Genomic DNA, 17,682 nt, shown 5'->3' on the forward strand with positions numbered 1-17,682 from the left:
TCCTTGCCTGTGCGTTGGGCCATACCAAATTGCTGTGGGTTGCTTAGTGACCAGTTCTGCATGGGTATTCTTTCTGCCTGAATAGGGCTTTTCTCTTTCCAAGAAGTTGGAAGAAGTTTCTCTTAGACCCTTCCCTTCCCCCTCCTCCTCTTTTGTTTCCCTCTCCTCTGGGAAGCGTGTTGGGGCTGAGTCCCGCCAAGCAAGGGGATCATGGTGGGCAAGGGGATGGGCTGGCAGCCCCCAGCCGGCGCTTTCCCCCAGCGCCCAGCTCCTCTGTGCTGCTGAGGCTTCCCAGAGTCAAGGGAAGGAGGCTTCCCAGAATCAAGGGAAGGAAGCTTCCCAGGAGGCTTTCCCCACCAGCAGAGCCTATTCCTCCAGGCTTTCCTCTCAACACAGCTGGCATAGTTTGATGTTATCAGGGATAATCTTAGCTGGAGGAGGGTGTTTGTTGTGGTCTGGAGTTTCCCAGCAAGCTCAAAACCACATCCTCTTTGGCCCCAGAAAAGCAGCTCTGACCTGGCGGTCCTCTTCACCTCCTCACTTTGCTCCCGTCCCCCCTGCGCCAAGGCATCCCATCCCACTGTGGGCTGGCTGAGGTGTGGTGCACTCGGGGACACATCCCCCAGAGCACAAGTCCAGCTGCACCTCACCAGAGCCACCTGACCTTGTGCCACTGGGTCCGGAGTGGCCGCGGGAAGTCGAGGCGGTTTGGAGGTGGCATTTCCCAGCTAACTTCTAGCCTGGCCCAAACTAGTGTGGCAAAACCTGTGGAGGGCAGCTACAGCTGGAGCACCCTTGGCAAGAGCCAGGATTCAGGGCTTGGGTGAGTCTCCCAGCTGGATGTGTGTCCCAGGGCGAAAGCTGGAGTAGCCCCAGCCTCCTCAGTGCGGCTGAACAGAGCCAGTGCCATGGTGCAGGGCCACCCCAAATGTCCCCATCCAGGTCCTTGCGGCTGGTAGGCCAGCAGGATTGTCCCAGTGCCACCAGGTGGCAGCTGCTGTTCAGGGACCTGTCAGTATCGTGCCATGTCTGGCACATCCAGGTTTGGCACAGGTCATGTCTGAGTGCTGTGCACAGCCCTGCAGCTGCCCAGACTGCATCAGACTTTTGTCCCCCCATGTCCTTTGCTTTATAACACCCGCCTGCCCGTAGGATTTATAGTCCAGGAGCTCCTTGGGGTATGTAGGGACATGCATAGAAGAGGTTTCGTACCTGTGAGTGCCACTCTTGCAGCTGCAAAGCGTGTGCAAAGGTGCAGCCTCGGCTTGTGCAACGTGGCATGGTGCTGAAGGCAGCACAAGCGGAGGGACTGACGGCAGGATTGGGTCTGACATCCTGAGACATGCTTCAGACACAGCGACAACTACTCGTGCACAGACACGATACCCAGTGCCAGCCAGGAGCTGCAGGGTCTGCTGGATTTAACCAGAGATGTCTGATTTGGGGAGGAAATACACAACTGTGCTTCAGCATGTCCAGAAGCTGCTGTTGTGTCAGCCCTGCTTTTTTGGGAAGCTGTTGGGTGAGTACCATGAGCCATTATTACAGCTGTACCCGACCCTTCCTGGGGTTCCCCATGAGTTAACGGCCTCTAAATATTAACTGCCAGGTTGTGGGAAACAAATCCCTTTGTCACCCAGGAACTCTTGCTGTGTCACCTTCCTGGCTGGGCTTTGAATCTTTTGTTTGGTTTCAGCCTCTTCCCTTTTTGCGGTGTGACGGCTCACCCTAGTCTAGCAGAAGCAGGGACCATGTCCTGCTGCATGTTCACAGGCAAGTAGCTCCTCAACTGGAGCTGGGGCCGAAGCAGGAGGAAGTGGGGAGGGACTTGCTGGGCTGGGGGACGGGGATGCGCCTCAGGGACATGCAGGCGGTGCAGCGCCCATCTTTGCCCCGCTCCTGGTCAGCCCAACGCTGCTCTCCAGAGCCTGAAAGGGGTGTCCTCAGGCTTGGGGTGCCTGATAGTGCTGTCAGCCAAGACCAAACCAAACCAGGTGCCAGAGAGAGCCACTGCATGTGGCACACACGGCTCCAGGGCAGTTTGGTGCCATGATGGCACATCCAGATAGTCAGTCCTGTGTCTCTTGTTCCCAGGCAAGAAACCGAGGCACAGAGCAGCCAGAGCTGGACACCAGTGCCTGGCTTCCCAGCATGGAGCAGGTGCTCCCTCCAGATACGTCGCTCTCAAGCAGCCGTGGAGGTCAGCCATGGGAGTATAGCAGAGTTGTGTGCCGGCTCCAGGTCAGCACAAAAACCTCTGTGCTGGTGACTCACCAAATGCTATTTATGCTCTCCAAGTGGAGAGAGGTTTGGGGCAGGCCCTCATTGCCCAGGGGTGGGGGGGCTCACCCTCCTCACCCCTACTGTGTGGACCTTCTCCCTTTGTTGGGGATGTGGCAGCAGGGAAATCCAGTCAGACCAGAAAAACTATTGATAATAGGGGAGGGAGAACAAGATAAAGGAGCAGCCCATGGCTTTGTTGTGCAAAAAGTACCAGGTGATCAAAAGCACCTACCCTGCAGAGAGCCCTCATCTCCAGGTGCTGGGGCAGGGCCCTGCAGGCAAACAGCTCCTGGAGGTGCAGCAGCCCCTGGTTCCCACGCCAAGGCGCTGTGGTAGTCCGGGCTCCTCTGCCAGGCTGAGCAGCAGGACCCTGGGTGCTGTGGGGCTTTTCCAGCTTGGCCTGACCCAGTCCTCGGGGTGGTAAATTCTGAAAAGACACTTGCTGAGTCGTGAGTACATCCCAAGGCTCCCTCCATCCCTCCCACAGCAGCCGTGCAGCATCAGGTGGGACCACACAGATGGACAAGGGGCTGGCACCCACCCACACTCAGAAATAGTGTCCCGTCTCCCCAGCTGTGTGCTTCAGGGACAGAGCCTGGCCTGACCCCTGGGTCATGTGGCTTTGAGGCTCCTGTGTTTCAGCAGACCTCAGGGACTTTTTACTGTGCTAATATCAGCGTACATCTGCTTTGCCTGGTGCAGAGCTGGCAAGACGGGGGAAGGCTGTGGTTTGCATTGTCACCTTAATCTCTCAAATCTCTCAAAGGTGTTTCCCAGCTCTGCACCCCTCCAGGACAGAGCCTCACAGGTTGTCTCATGCCTGGCAGAGAGGCCTTCGGACTGTGTGTTCAGCTTATCTCAGCCCCGGTCAATGGTCCAGGGCTGCCCAACGGCTCTGCCAGGTGCAGACATCTCTGCCATGAGAGCTAGGCTGGGCCCCAGCAGCGCCGAGGGGAGCGAGCCAACGTAAGCCACATACTGCCACCGCATGCGAGGTCCCGACCTGCCACCTCAGCCCGTGGCTTGTCCCCACAACCTTCCTGCTTTTGCGAGGAGCGGGAGGGGACTAAAGGATGTGTTTCCCTGATGGGCCGCATCCTGCCAGATTGGCACAAAGATGGGGCACGTCAGCTCAGTTACACTGCACAGCTGCATCCCTGAGCCCCTTTCCCTACCCGCAGCGTGGGGTTGTGTACAAGGCAGAAAGGCAGAGCCCAGCGCTCAGAGCTGCGGTTGCCATGGGGTGATGCTGAGCACAGCCCTGAGCATCTCCGGTCCCACAGCTGAGAGCTGCCGCCGCACTGCCGTCATGTGGGTGCCGGGGTCCCCACGTCCAAGCATCCTCTGTGCGGTCACTTCCCTGCTCACCTCCTGACTTTGGTTGCAGTAACACCTAAAAATCCAAGCAAAGACCGTCAGGGAGCATCCACGGCACTGCCCAGGCAGCGTTACTGCGGGCAGGCGCTTTGCCTGACCCCGTTTCTGCAGGGAACCTGGCGAGAGGAGGTTTGGCCGAGGCGCACTCGCGCTGCTCTCCCCACCCTGTCGGGAAGGGGCTGTGCGTCAGCCTCCCGAGACATCTGCTGACAAATTTTTCATTATGCAATGGCCTTGCCTTCACAGGCAGCCATATGGCCCCACGTTCTCCAGCGGGGCTGACAGCAATGCGTTCCTAGGTCCAGACTTCGCATTTCAGGGAAATTTCCTATGAGCAGATTTTTGGCACTTTCTTAAATGCACCTCTGACCTGTGCTGAACAAATTGGGATATATAAATCCTCCAGGAGATTTTTGGAGATCTCTTTCTCCCAGCTGGACAGTTCATCATGGCAAAGAGCATAAGACTTTCCTCCACCAACCTGTGGCCAACAGCCAGCTGGTGCAAAATGTGCTTATTTTCCTCTTGCTTTCTCTAGCCATGTGGATGGCTTGGGTTTTGTTTCCAAGAAGTAATCACTGGAATAAAAAGCCCAGGCTAAAAATGATACTTGCTGGTTTTCATTGTAATTTCTTTTGTGTTCTTTTCCTAATCTTTATTTGGCAACTATCATCCTAAAAGGTTTTCACACTTACTTAACTTCTAAATTAAGCACCACTTAATTTTGGGGCATGGGCCAAAATGCATTGTAGCACAAAACAAGTAGAGTAGATGAAGAACTGTGCATCTCATTTTCACCCCTTTGAAAAAAAACCCAACAGTAGAAATCCGTATATCATGGAAACAGGGATGAGAGCGGTGTGAAGAAACAAGCTCCTCCCTCCCTCTGGGCAAATGCGCTGAAGCTGCCACTCACAGCGTTTGCATAATTGGGCCATAAATGTCTCCGGATGGCAAATTCCTGACTTTCCCCAGGCCACTCGCTCCAGACCATCGGTTGTCCACCTCCAGGGCCAAGCCTTGCTATGTCCCTTGTGACTTAGTAGAACAGTTGGTAATAATTAGCCATGATTAACGAAGGGCCAGAGCTGAGAGCACCTGAGCCGAAGCGCTGGGTCACAGGGAGCAAATCCATCGGGTCGGAGCGAACAAGGGCAATCCCCAAGTCACACCGGGTGGGGACAGGCTCCAGGCTGGGGGACCTTTGAGGAGGATCCCAGACTTTTGTCCCACCTCCGCTGGCCCTGAATCTTCTAGATGTCCCAGTACTGCCCGGGGCTGGGAGCAGGCTTTACTGATAGAGGCAAAAAGCATCAAATTCTTCCATTGCTGAATTCTTCCACATTTCTCTGAGCTGCCCTTTGCTACTAGGGTACGTGTTAACTCCTTCTTCCTGCCCTTCCTTTTGTAGTTTTAGCTCCAGCTGAGCTTTAGACCTCAGTTCATCCCTGCGTGTCCAAGCGGTGATGGTCTGTCCTGTCCCTCCTGCTTCTTGCCTGCTCTCTCCTTCCCCGAGACACCCCGTGCCCAGCCACACCTGCCTGCCGCAGCTCCCCAGCCCCTGCGCAACAGCAGGGCTCGTTCCCTGTAAGTTTTCTTTAAAATCTGCTTGGCCACCATCCTGTCGTGGTGACCCAGGTCTGATGTCCACTCTCCCAGTTGGGACAAGGCCAGCGCTGGCACCGCTGCAAGCCTTGGGTCGCAGACCTGCTCCCGTGTTCACATGAGGACATCGCCACCGATGCAACCTGGGTACTTTGTGGATGCTGGCACGGTGCCATCCCCGCACAGCCAAAATTCCCAGAGGACCAGGACTGGCAACCGGGGGACTTGCAGTAATGCAAGCGAATGGAGACTTGCATTGTGGGTGCTTGGGGAGCCGTGGGCGCAGGGCTGAGGGTTTGGATGGAGCAGGGTTCACCATGCTGCTGCTCCCCAAGTCTGGCGTCTTCCTAAAAATCCAACGCACAACCCCATCCACCCCCAAAGTCACTGCAGTTCAACTGAAAACGCTTGTTTTCCTTGCTGAGTCCCTTCCCCCGCTGTAACAAACATTTTGGTATGCATATCCTACAGTTAGCAGGGCTGTTTTCTTTGTTTCAATGAGTTTAACTAAAGTAATGTCGAAATATTCTTTCAAAAAAGGAACTGAAGCACTTCGCTTCCGAAAATGTCAAAATGCTTCATTCGGATTTCCCCCCAAACCCGTTTTTCCTTTCCCCCAGCCCAAACCGTTTGTTGAACTTGGCACAAAGCCCTGAACGGTTTTGTTTGCTACAAAACCCACATTGTAGGGGTGCGATCTGTTCAGCCAAAAAGCCGCCAGGGACCCGGAGGCGGCACCCCACCAGTGTGTCCCCCCCCTTTCTCCCCTTTTACACCAGATTTGCTCCTGCAGCGGCAGGTTTGCCTGCGAGCGGCTGGGTGCTGGTATGTGCTGCGGTGCTGCTATCGGGCACCCCAAGACCAGAGTCCGGCTTTACTTTGGAGCCCGGAGTTTCTGATAAACTTCTAATAAACAGCAGGCACCTCCGGCCACGCTCGGCGGTGGCTGCACTGTGGGGTCGCCGGGTGTTGGCGTGGGCTGCGCGCGCTGCCGGTTGTGAAGCAGCTGGTGGTAAAAGCACATGTTTTAGCCAAACAAGAAAGTTACAGAAAGGGGCAACCTTCGTGCTTTGTGAGCTGTAGGTGGGTGGCATGAAAAGGAGGCAAAAAAAAAGCACATTTTCCTGCTGGTCTGAGTAAATGTTTAATCCCCAGTTCAGAGAAAAAGCAGCTCAAAAGTGCTTTTTTTCTCAGCAAGTCTGAACCAGTCAGCCGGCTGCCTCCTCCCTCCGGCTCACACCCTCCCTCCCACCGCTCCGGAGGAATATCCCAGTCTGCTCCAAGGTGCAGCAGAACACCCAGGGCAGGACGGAGGGGTGTCCGCACCCACCGGGCCGAGAGAGGAGAGGGGTCTGGAAGTTTGCAGGGCTCATTGCAGGCAGCGGCGGGACGGCAGCGTGCCCGGTGCAGGCAGCACGGGCTCCCACTTGCCTGCGCTACTCCAGCGGTTGAAGTATCTGGGATGGGGTCCCCGCACTGGAAACGGCTCTGCCTTTTGCTCCTGGCAGGTTTAACATCCTCCTTGCTCCTCTACGGTCACTACTATGCTACGGTGGAGTTGCCCCCCAGCCAGAGGATCATAGCCAGGTAAGGGGGGACGCGGAGTGGGCTGGGAGGCAGGGATGTGCAAATCCAGCATGAGGTACCATGCGCTGGGGTGGGGAGGGGGAATTGGGGTGCCGGTGTGGGCCCCTTAGTGTAGGTTATCTCGGCTGTGCCCCCGGTTGTTGGCTGGTTTGGGAAATGTGCTTGCAGCAGGCTCTGCCCCCTCCCCGAGGTGTCCTGGGCGCCGGGTCCTGCCTATGGCCACCAGCTGAGCCCAGGGGTGCCCAGCGCAGGACCTCAGGGTCGTGGGGGGCTGCAGGGGTCCCCACAGGGGTTCAGCCCATCAGAGTGCAAAGAAACCATTGCTGGGTCCAGGGACGGCTGGGGGTGCTCAGCCCCCAGCAGGATCAAACCCCCTTCAGCAGCCAGCCAGCCCCTCTGCAAGCCCCATGTTTCCCCGCTGAGCTGATTGAGGATCAGAGCCGGCTGATTGTCCTGGGGGGAGGTTTGGCCCCCATGGAGCTGCACTGATCCCCCCACTGCTAGGGCAAGGCATCCGATCCCACTCGGATCCCCGGGGCTGCCACCCCACCGCTTGCAAACTCCCAGGGGCTGCAGCGTTTCCCAAACTCCAGCAATTTGCATCTCCCCAGGGGTCTGTGGTCATGTCTGCCTTCCCTGCGACCTCCCCAAGCCCCTTCCTGAGTCTCCCCGGTGCCAGGTGGGTGAGGGTGTTGGGGACCCCAGGGAGCCCTGGGGAGCACGGCTGAGTGGGCAGGGTGGGAGGGAGCCTGCGCAGCACTTGGCCTGCAGGACCAGCCACCCTCCTCTCCTGTGAGCGTCAGGTAATGTGCCACAAAGTGCTGTGGGTGTCCCTGGCCTCCGTGCTGGGTGCTCTTGGGTGCCATGGGTGCGATAGACCCCAGCTGCCAGGGTGCTGCCCGGGAATGGAGGATGCTGTGGGGACCAGAGCCGGTCCTGCACGGGGTGATCTAAGTGCAGCCAGATTTGTGCTGGGAGTTGCTGGGAATGCAGCTGGCTGGGCTTCCCTGGGGTCCAGACGCTCTCTCTTCTCCCGCTGGGAGATGGGGGCTCTCCTTGCCCCCTCCTGTCCTGCTCAGGGCAGGGATCTCCTCTCCTGCTGGTCTTGCGGAGCAGAAGTATCCCCAGCAGCCCGGGCAGAGGTTTTCACCCTCGACCACGCTGGGTGAGCAGCGCCGCGAACAGCAGCAGCGTTAGCTTGTACCGCACGGCGCTTGGGGCAGGTTGCGGCTGGGGTGCGGAGCAGCTCCCCACAAAGAGCTTGATGTCCACGAGAGGGGAAACTGAGGCCCGCGAGGGCAGCAGGACGTGCCCAAGGACCACGCTGGAGCTGGGAATGGAAACTAGCCTTGCCGTGGCACAGGGTCCGTGGCACAGGGTCCGTGGCCCATCCCAGGAGCAGGGTGCGGAGGAGACCCACGGGATGGGAGCCGGGAGTGGGTTCCCCCCAGCACGTGGCAGGCTGCAGGTAACTCAGTCACTGCCGAACCCCGCCTGGACCTGCCCCAGCCCGGGGTCCCCCCGCCGCGGAGCCAGCCCAGCCTCCTGCCCCACGACCGATGGGACCGAGGGTCAGCTCGTCCAGCCCCAGAGAGGAGCCCAGGGCGAGGTAACAGGGAGCTGACCTGCACTCCAAACCAGAGCGAGTCCCGTTCGCTCCGATTCCCCGTGTTTACAAACACGCCGTCCCGTGATTGCTGTTTGTCCAGCCTGAACCGTGCACCCGGAGGAATTGGTGCTGCCCTGCCGTTGGATGCGGGGCTGAGTCCGGAGGTGAAGCTGGGACAGCTGGTGTTTTGCACGGCTGACGTGCCGTCACGGAGTGCACGCTTTCTGCTCTGCCTGCCGTCGGGGCAGAAAGGGAGGGTCAGGGGTGCTCACTCGGTGCAGGTGGCCACGTTTCGGCGGGGAGGTTTGTGTGAGCAGTGTCTCTGTGCAGACTTATGGGGCGACAAAGGGGGTTGGGAGGAAGCTGACCCCCCACTTGATGCTGGCTGCTGCCAGCACCAAATCACCCGAGGGCCAGATACCCACGGCAACGCCCAGTACCCCTCCAGTTCAGCGTGAAGCTGGTGGCAGCGGTGAGGCCCCTACAGAGATGGGCAAAATGCCCTCGTCCCCGCAGATCTGGCCACCCTGCGGTCAGCGGGGCTGCAGGGGGCCGAAATCCCTGGAGCCCCCCGGGTTCAGCTGGCCACAGCCTCGTCCCACTCCCCGCCCAGCCATCTCTCTGAAACCCCACCGGTGAGCTGCCGGCGCTGCTTGTGGCTTTGCTATTAGGGCAGACAGGATGAGCGCGGAGCTCTGCCCAGCCTCGCTGTGCCGCTCTGGCTCTGGGCCAGGGAAAGATGCTTTCTGCAGCTCGGCCCTTTGCGGTGGGATGGAGCAAACGCCTTCCGAGAGCGGGTTTGCGTTGCTGCTTCGGCTTGCTCAAATGGCTCTGCAGGGCCCTGGGAGTGTTTGCTGAAGATAAGGCCGGAGTGTGTGCTCACAACACTCATACATGGTGTTATCTGCTGGAAATGGGGGGAGGCCACAGACCAGAGACGTCATATTTATGAATGCCACGGCAGTGAGAGAGCGCACCCGGGCTTGGCTGGCTCTGCTGCCGCAGCTGGTGCCTGGGCAGCCACGGGCCACTCCTTCCCCGGAGCCCCATTGTGCATCGGCCGGTCCCGGGCAGGGTTGTCATCTTCTGAGTCAACCAAGCATCACGAGGTGCTTCACCACATCCTGGCGGGTGACGTCAAAGTGTTTGGCTCCCCGACGTGCCACTGTGTTTTGCGGGGGGGGTGCGGGGAGGGTCCCGGCCGCCCCACGCCCTCCCTGGCAGCGTTTGGGCAGCAGCCCCAGCCAGGATGGCTGCCGTGATGCTGGGGAGCTGCTCCAGCACCCACAGCTGGGATGCGAGTGCAGGGAGGTGCTGACGCGGGGACTGAGTTTATCAGGTCAGCACAAGTCCTGGAAGAAGGGATGAGCAAAAGTGCCACGCGCCACATGTGGCCACGGGTGGAGGAGGGAACCAGCTCCCATTGAACATCAGCAGGAGCCAACCTGCCGGGCTGCCTGCGCCCACGTCCCTCCAGCCAGCCTGAGCACAGCCAGGTCTCAGCCCCCCGCGCTGCCCCGGGCGCTCCCGCAGCATCCCTGGTAGTTCAGAAAGTAGCACAGCACCCTCCCGCTGCCAGCGTCCGGGTCTTTGCCTTGTCCTGCAGGCACTGGGATGAGCCAGGGAATGGGAATGGAAGGGTCTGTACCAAGAAATAAGAGTGGGAGAGCTCGGAGGGGTTGGGTGGGCAGATGTGTGCAGCTGGGGCTCGTGAGCCTGACGAGGAAGGGCTGGAGAGGCAGCGGGGCAGGAGAGGCTGTTTGTGTGCAGCTCCTGGGCATGGTGTGTGAGGGTAACGGCTTTTGGGGTTTGGTGGTGGGTTGTGCCTCTGAGGCCAGAAAAAGGGTGGGTGGCCAAACAGGGGGGCTTTGGGTGCAGGGGGGGTGTGCTGCTCTGGGGAGCTTGGTGCTTTGCAGGAGCTGGTTCTGGAGGTTTCTTCAGTCCCCGGTCCGTTGTTCAGGTTCTGGTAATGTTGATAAGCTCCTGCTGGTGAGGCACGTGGGCTGGGGATCTTCTTTGTCGTGAGATGGAGGAAGCAAGCAGGGCTGGGGTGGCTCGCCGAGGGTGAGCTCTGTGGGGATCCCGTGGCGGTTCGTTGCAGCTAAGCTGTTTTCAGCGCGCGGAGCTTTCCTTGTAGCTGCTGTGAGACTCTTGCATGGGCGAGCTCTGCTCTGACCAGGGTGTACTGCCTGTACCTGGCAGAGATGAGCTGAAAGAGCAGCCTCCAGCGTAACCGCGAGGTCTCATACAGCCTTTGGATGGCCTTTCCCAGCCAGTGCCTTGCTGTGCACAGACCCTGCCAGGGCAGCTCCGCTCCCGTCCGCAAGCTGAGGGAACAGGCAAGTTTGGTCAGGCTGGGTTTATTTAGATGCTCACGGTGATAACACCAGAAAGGCCCTGCAGAAAGCTGCAGCTTTGGCATCTCTCTGGGATGGCTCAGTCCCACCTTGGTGGACCTTCCTGGGGATTTGCCCTCCCTCCTCTCCATCAGCTCAGGTGCTCCGGGGATGAGCCTCAGGGATGAGCTGGTGGCTGCAAGGAGAGGTGGGAGCAGTGCCAGCCCGACTCCTCTCCTGCCTCGGGGGCCAGCCCGGGTGCCAGCCCTCCTGTACTGTACGCAGCAGGACGGCTCTTTGCACGTGTTTGGAGGGCAGGATCTGGCCATGGGGTAGAGCTAAGCCAGGGACCTTGCCCCTGGGCTGGAGCGTGTGTGTTTTGAATGGTGGGGGCTCTGCAGGGCAGCAGCTCTTGCTGGGGAGCTGCCTTTTTATGGGACACTGAGGCAAGATGCACTGGCTTGATTTAAGAAGCTGCCCTGCTCCTCTAGCGGTGCTGAGCCCCCTGCACAGGGGGGATGCCTTCGCCCTCGGCATCCCCTGCCCAGAGCTGGCGGTGCTGGGACGGTGGAAGGAGGGAGCTGGGACTAAAGCCTCCTTGGCCATGACTCCCTGTCCGTGCCTGGGGAGATGCTCCAGCCCCCGGTGCCAGCACCCAGGCAAGGGGCTGGGCTGTCCCTCCGTGTCATGCTGTACCCCCAGGGTGGCACAGAGCAGGGTTTGGGTGGCAAACAGGTCTGGATCTACTCTCGGGCAGGGCTGTGGGTGCTGCTGGTGTTGACAGGGGCCGTGACGGGGATGGAAACCCAATGCCCGCTGTGCCGGCGGGGGCCGGGGGGGGAGGCAGAGCTCCGCTCCCCACCTGCCTCTACCTGTCCCTGGGCTCCCAAGCAGAGATCCCGTAACAAGGGGGCCCTTGTCTCCTCCACAATACCCCCCTTCTGGCCTGAGCACCTGCCGGCTGGGCTGGAGGCGGCGCCGGGGGGGCTCTGAAGGGCCCTTCTGTGCGGGGATGAATGGGAGCCTGTTCCCCTCCGGTGGGCTCCCACCTCCTGCTTGCCAGGCTGCGACCCTGTCTGCCCCTGGCCCCCAGCCCCACACACCCCCCCCCCCCCCCCGGGAGGCCGGGTCTGCTCTGCCTGGCCCCGTAGTGCTCAGGGCACCCCAAGATGCTCGGGGTGGGAAGCCTTCTGCCTCTGTCCCCCACCGCTAAATGAAGGATCAGGGCATGCCCCAGCTGGCCCCCTGGCAGAGGGGGGTCCTGCACACCCCGTGAGCCTCCAGATCCCAGTTGCTGATTGCTTTGCCAGTGTAGCAGTTATATGTGTCCTGCTGGCTTGCCCAGCTTGTCCCAGCCTCATCCCTCTCGGGCTCGGGAAAGGTGGGATGGTGGGAAGAGCAGGGGAGGTCTTGGCAGGGTCTCCCCAAGGCTGCAGGCTGGGCTGGGTGCAGTTTTTGGAGGTGGGACCCACCAGGAGACGGCGGCTGCTTTCTGCACAAACCCCGTATTTTGCAAATCTGTGGCTGTCCGCTTGCAGAAAGATGCGCAGACAGGGGGTGGGTGGGCGCAGGCAGCGGTGGAGAGGAGCCGAGTGGAGGTGACGTGGTCCTGCCCCGTGGCTCTCGCAGTTGGGGGGGTGTCGGGGTGCAGTGGCTCAGTGTCACCTCCCCGGCTGAGCCCCTACCGGCTTCTTCTCCCAGCCTGCTGCGGCCAGAACCGCTGGTCCTGGCTCCGTCGGGGACATTGCGCCGAGCCGGCAGCCACAGATGGGCGCTTGAAGGCAGCTTAGAGAGGTAAGGGACTAAGGTGTGCGCATCGGTCCTGGCACGAGCTGGGAGCCCCCTGCCCACTGTGGGGTTCCCCAGTGCCCACGTGATGGATTTTTAACTCCGCTATATGTTTTGCCCTTTCCAGTGGGAAGTCCTTCAAGCCTTCGGCCGAGCTGGAGGAGCCCAAGCCCAGCAGAAAGCAGGTAATCGTTAGCACAGTATGGTTAGCATCCCTGGTACCCCTCCTTGCTGGGTTTTGTTGGTTGAAGGTCTGTGTGGGGAAGCTGAGGAGGAGCAGCACCGTCTGGAAAGGGTTTTGTGCATGTGTGCGGAGGAGAAACCTCCTCCATCCATGCACGTGGGTCTCCCCAGGCCTCCCTGCTGCCGTGGCAGCACCTCCCCGAGCAATTCCCCAGTGTGGAGGTTGGAGCCAGCATCACCCGCTCTCTCCAACCCCATGATGCCTGGGCCACCAGCCCAGGCTGGAAGCTTGTGAGGATGGACCCAGGCTCTGGGAGGGACCGGTCCTGGGCATTGGGGCTGTTCTCGTCCAGCAAAGGCCTTTAGCAGGGTGCCCACACTAGAAGGTGCTGAATCTTTCACGGGGCTCACGCTCTCAGGTGACTCTGTAAGTCCTGGTCCTCCCAGCCCCAGTGAGCTGGGTACCAAAGGGCGTTTTGCAGCAGGAAACTGAAGCGCGAGGCAATGCCCTTGCCTGGGTGACCCAGCAGAACATGTGATGGACAAGGACCATTTCTGTCCCTGGGTTTGTCCTCTCCTCAGTGCCTGCTGAGGGGTGGAGATGTCGGAGGAAGGTAGACCCAGGCTGGAGACTGAACCAAGGTCCTCCTCCCTCCAGCCCAACACGTGCGTCCGCTCGGTGATGGCCAGAGCAAAGGCAGACCCCAAGTTTGGGGAGATGTTCCGCTTCGACACCCCCGTGCTGATGTGGGACCAGCACTTCACCCCGGAGACCTGGGACAGGCTGAAGGCACGACACGTCCCCTACGGCTGGCTAGGCTTGTCCCACGCAGGTGTGGACCCAACCGGGATGGGGGTGGCAGCAGATGGGGCAAGGAGGGTGATGGGAGGGTGCGGGGCAGCTCGAGGGGCCGGGGAGCCCAGCAGAAGGGACTGAAGACATGGGGCAGGCAGAGAAGCCCTGCAGAGGAGCCAGGGACCTTGATCTCTTCCCACTCTGCCTCCCAGGGCGGAGGGGATGGCTTTGCAAATGCCATTTGCTGCATCTTGTGACATTTTCCCTGAATAAAAGCTCCAGTGTGTGCATGATTATTAACTGGGGCCGGAGGAGCTCGGACAACCCTCTCCATTGTTGTGGATGGAGATTGTTTCCCTTCCTACCCCAGACCCACTCTCTGCTCTCCCTGGCAGCCGCCAGCTTCAATCCCTGGGCTGGGAAGTGCTGGGGGCAGCGGGGGGGAGCGAACCAGTGGCGTTTGCAAGGAGACATTGTCAGGAGGGGACACGGCCAGCACAGGCAGCGGCATCCGCAGGGCTGGGGCTGGAGATGTCCCGATGCATCCCCGTGCCTTGCACGGCCTCAGGTGGCCACTGTTTGGAGCAGGCTTGGGAAGGTGGGGGGCTGTGAGGGGGTGACACCGAGCCTGTGAGAGGCAGGACTGGCTGGTGTCCCCCAATCCCACCCGTAGACCCCTCTCCTGCACGAGGATAGCATGAGCTTCCTTGTGTGCTGCTCCTGGATGTGCTCTTGCACAAGCTTGTCCGTGTGTGCTGTTGCACGCTTAAGCGCACAGGTGCTCCCGCGGGCTGATGCGCACCTTTTCCCCGCTGACCGGCCCCATCCTGCTCCGTTCCAGTGGTGGGCAGCACCCTCCGGCTTCTCAACGCCTCCGCCAACAGGCACCTCTTCGACAGGGACGCTTTCCCCGGGGGCTGCGTCCGCTGCGCCGTGGTGGGAAACGGCGGCATCCTCAATGGCTCGCGGCAGGGCAAGGCGATCGATGCGCACGACCTGGTCTTCAGGTGCGGACGGGTCCTGGGCAGGATGGGGCCACGGGTGCTGGGGAGAGGCCAGTCCAGGACACGCGTCCTGCGCTTTTCCCGCAGGCTCAACGGTGCCGTGATCAAAGGCTTCGAGGAGGACGTCGGGACCAAGATCTCCTTCTACGGCTTCACGGTGAACACCATGAAGAACTCCCTCATCGCCTATGAGGAGTACGGCTTCACCCAGATACCCCAGGCCAAGGTGAGACCCCGAGGGCTTGTTGGGGAGGTGACCCCAAATTCTCCCTTGAGGCTGGGCTTGCCCCCCCCTCCACCCCAAAACTTCTCCCCATCTCGGGAGCCCTCAGTCCTCGCCCCGCTGGCGTGGGCAGTGCCCGAAAGCCCCCCCCCCCAAGTGCCACGTCTGTGTCCCCACTGCAGGACCTGAGGTACATCTTCATCCCCTCGGATGTCCGGGACTATGTCATGCTGAAGTCGGCCATCCAGGGCAGCCCAGTCCCCGAGGGCTCGGACAAGGGGGACAAGTGAGTAGCCCCCCCAAATCCTCCCAGCACCTTTGGTGATGCACCGGAGGGAGCATGACTTGCCTGCCCTCGCCCCATGTCTGTCCCTGGTGGGATAAACCCCAAGTAGCTCCAGGACCCCTGTGACATGACTTCTGCCCTTCTCCTTGCCCCACTGCAGGCCACAGAAGTATTTTGGACCAGAGGCATCTGCAGAGAAGTTCAAGCTGCTGCATCCAGATTTCTTGCAGTACCTGACAGCGAGGTGAGGATGATGAGGACCGCGGCCGCTGCCCAGCTCTGCTCCATGCCGGGCTAAGACCACCTGCCTCCCACCACTGCTCTCTCCAGTACAGACCAGTGGCTGCCCAGCATCAAAACGTAGTCCCAGTCCTCCCCAGGCATTGGAACCACCTCTGACCTGCTCTCTGCAGACAAGGCAGAGGCATCTCTCCCCTTCCTATTTGCTGCAGCACAGCTCACATCCCCTCCTGCACCTTGCTGTGCTCACCTTGTCCCCCCGTTTCCCCAAATAAATTAAATTTTGACCTAGTCTAACAGGAGCAGAGGTAGGGCCCAAAAGGATTGTCTCTTCCTACCTTTCATGAAAGCAGGCGCCTGGGTTGGTGTGATTTCAAACAGCAGAGAGATGCCTTTTAGCAACCTGCAACAAATGAGCTGAACCTTAGTAGCAGCCATCAGAGAATCCACGAGCCCTGTGTTTCACTCGGTGCTTCTGCCTTACCAGGCACTGGTGTCACCGAGTGCGCGATGGGGGCTGGATGGGTGCTGGGTGCTGCTGGGTCTGGTGCTGGGTGCCACGGTGCTGTGCCAGCCGTGATTCCCCCCACCCCAACCTGCCGTGTCCACCGGCAGGTTCCTGCGGTCGGAGCTCCTGAACACGCAGTACGGCTCGCTCTACATGCCCAGCACCGGTGCCCTCATGCTCCTCACCGCGCTCCACACCTGCGACCAGGTAAGAGGCCACGGGGCCACCTTCCCCCTGGGGATAAGGACATCCCCCCGCTTTGGCTGCTGGGGGCTTGTGAATAGCTGCTGTAAGGCTCCTGGTGGGGACCAGCATGTCCTGGTGGCTGTCCTACATGTGCCACCCCATCCCTGGGGGGTGGGTGGTGGTGCATGGACCACCCGAGGTGGAGCCCTGACCCTGTCCTTTGTCTGTCCCACCTCCTTCCCTGCAGGTCAGTGCCTACGGGTTCATCACTGCCAACTATGAGCAGTTCTCAGACCACTACTACGAGCTGGAGAAGAAACCGCTGGTGTTTTATGCCAACCACGACATGATGCTGGAGTCAGCGCTGTGGAGGAGCCTGCACCGCGCAGGGATCATGACCCTCTACCAGCGGTGAGGCTGGGCAGCCGCCCACAAGGGCAAGTCCGAGGACTCCTGTGGCTCTTCTCCTCTTTCCCAAAGGCCACCTTCTCCCTCCCGAGGGCTCTCCCCAGCTGGCCAGCCAGCCCACGGAGCAGACCCGCCACACCGCGGCCGGCGGTGGTGTGATGGTAAGGGGCAAGCTGAAGCTGGCAGAGAAATGTTGCATTTTCTCAGGGATCTCCAGCAATGTTTCGTGGCTCAGTGTGATTGAACATGGCCTTTAGGGCACCAAGAAGCAGCACGGCATGTGGCTGCGACCTCCCAGCCCCACAAAAGCAGCTGTGGGGCAGCAGTGGCCCCTTGGAAGCACAGGAGGGGCAGGGTGATGCTGCAAGAGGATGCTGGAGATGTGTACGTGTGGAAAACACCCTTCACCTTGCCATCACACTCCAGGTCAAATGCTCATCACTGTGGTGGGACCACAACAGGCGTGATGAATCCTTGGACTGGAGACTAGATCATCCAGCTAACAGGAAGGCGGTGTGTTTGGAGAACACCTCCCTCCCGGACCACAGAGCACCTGAATTCCAGCCAGCTCTGGGTTGACGTGTGCCACTTTCCAGAAGGATGTTTGCCTCTGGGATCAGCAGGAAAGACAGCAGCTTGGCTGTCCTCCCCTGTGACAGACGCACAGCGTGCCCTGCGATTTTCCCGTTCTCTAGGTCATGGTGTTTTCAAACAAACAAGGGTGTTAAAAGCCATCAGCTAAGAAAAGGGTTACTGCAACTCAGCTGGGACATCAGAAACGTGGCTGGCCTTTGAGCATCCTGGAGGCAAGAGCTGGCCCACAGCCCACGTGTGCGTGGTAGTGGGTTTGTTGGGTTTTTCTTGCACAGGGACCACGTGGTGCCCTCCAAGTGCTTTGAGAAGGCAGCCCCATGCCAAGTGGGTTAAGGAGCCTGCTAGCTCATTGGGTGAGTCTAAGTCATTGTCACTCTCAATTTTTTTTCCTCCCCAGAAAAAGGGAGGTGAAGGTCTTGAACCCTTCAGCTATCCCGTGTAAGCCAGCACTGCTAAGGAACACCCGCTGAGGAGGCTGCTCCAGCTGGTGGTGGCCACAGGGTTGATATGGCACAGGGGAGTGAGCGGCGTCATCCGAGACACTTTCCCACTTTGTGTAATTACATAAAATATTCAATGTCTTCTTTTATCCCTGTTTCTGTTGTTTTGATGAACTGGGTGGGGGCAAGACCCCCCTACCTCCCACAGCAAAGGAGCTGTAGCATGTAG

At 59.8% G+C, this 17,682-nt stretch overlaps 1 protein-coding gene and 1 long non-coding RNA gene across 3 annotated transcripts; both read left to right on the forward strand.

The window, feature by feature from the left end:
• The first annotated feature begins 354 nt into the window (after window positions 1-354).
• Window positions 355-4,267, forward strand: LOC121233358. The gene is made up of 2 exons (XR_005932550.1): window positions 355-1,522; window positions 2,095-4,267. It is a non-coding gene; the product is annotated as an uncharacterized LOC121233358 (long non-coding RNA).
• Window positions 4,268-6,407: 2,140 nt separating this feature from the next.
• ST6GALNAC2 (ST6 N-acetylgalactosaminide alpha-2,6-sialyltransferase 2) lies at window positions 6,408-17,602 on the forward strand. Of its 2 annotated transcripts, XM_030013717.2 has the most exons (10): window positions 6,412-6,852; window positions 12,499-12,591; window positions 12,713-12,770; window positions 13,427-13,601; window positions 14,406-14,571; window positions 14,656-14,794; window positions 14,974-15,077; window positions 15,238-15,321; window positions 15,933-16,032; window positions 16,259-17,602. In XM_030013717.2, exons 1-10 carry the CDS (start codon window positions 6,728-6,730, stop codon window positions 16,424-16,426), a joined length of 1,212 nt encoding a protein of 403 aa, XP_029869577.1. In that variant the 5' UTR covers window positions 6,412-6,727; the 3' UTR covers window positions 16,427-17,602. The 2 variants fall into 2 exon arrangements, with proteins under 2 accessions (XP_040979391.1, XP_029869577.1); XM_041123457.1 differs by lacking the exon at window positions 12,499-12,591 and having other exon boundaries at window positions 6,408-6,852.
• The last annotated feature ends 80 nt before the right edge of the window (window positions 17,603-17,682 follow it).

The sequence above is a fragment of the Aquila chrysaetos genome, chromosome 5 (genome assembly GCF_900496995.4).
Source record: "Aquila chrysaetos chrysaetos chromosome 5, bAquChr1.4, whole genome shotgun sequence".
Lineage (NCBI taxonomy): Eukaryota > Metazoa > Chordata > Aves > Accipitriformes > Accipitridae > Aquila > Aquila chrysaetos.

What these genes read in the sequence shown, in the direction of transcription:
- ST6GALNAC2 (XM_030013717.2), top strand. Translation starts at nt 6,728, where the DNA reads ATGGGGTCCCCGCACTGGAAACGGCTCTGCCTTTTGCTCCTGGCAGGT. An exon ending in GGCTCGGACAAGGGGGACAA is followed by an intron (nt 15,078 to 15,237) that starts GTGAGTAGCCCC and finishes GCCCCACTGCAG; the next exon opens with GCCACAGAAGTATTTTGGAC. An exon ending in TTGCAGTACCTGACAGCGAG is followed by an intron (nt 15,322 to 15,932) that starts GTGAGGATGATG and finishes GTCCACCGGCAG; the next exon opens with GTTCCTGCGGTCGGAGCTCC.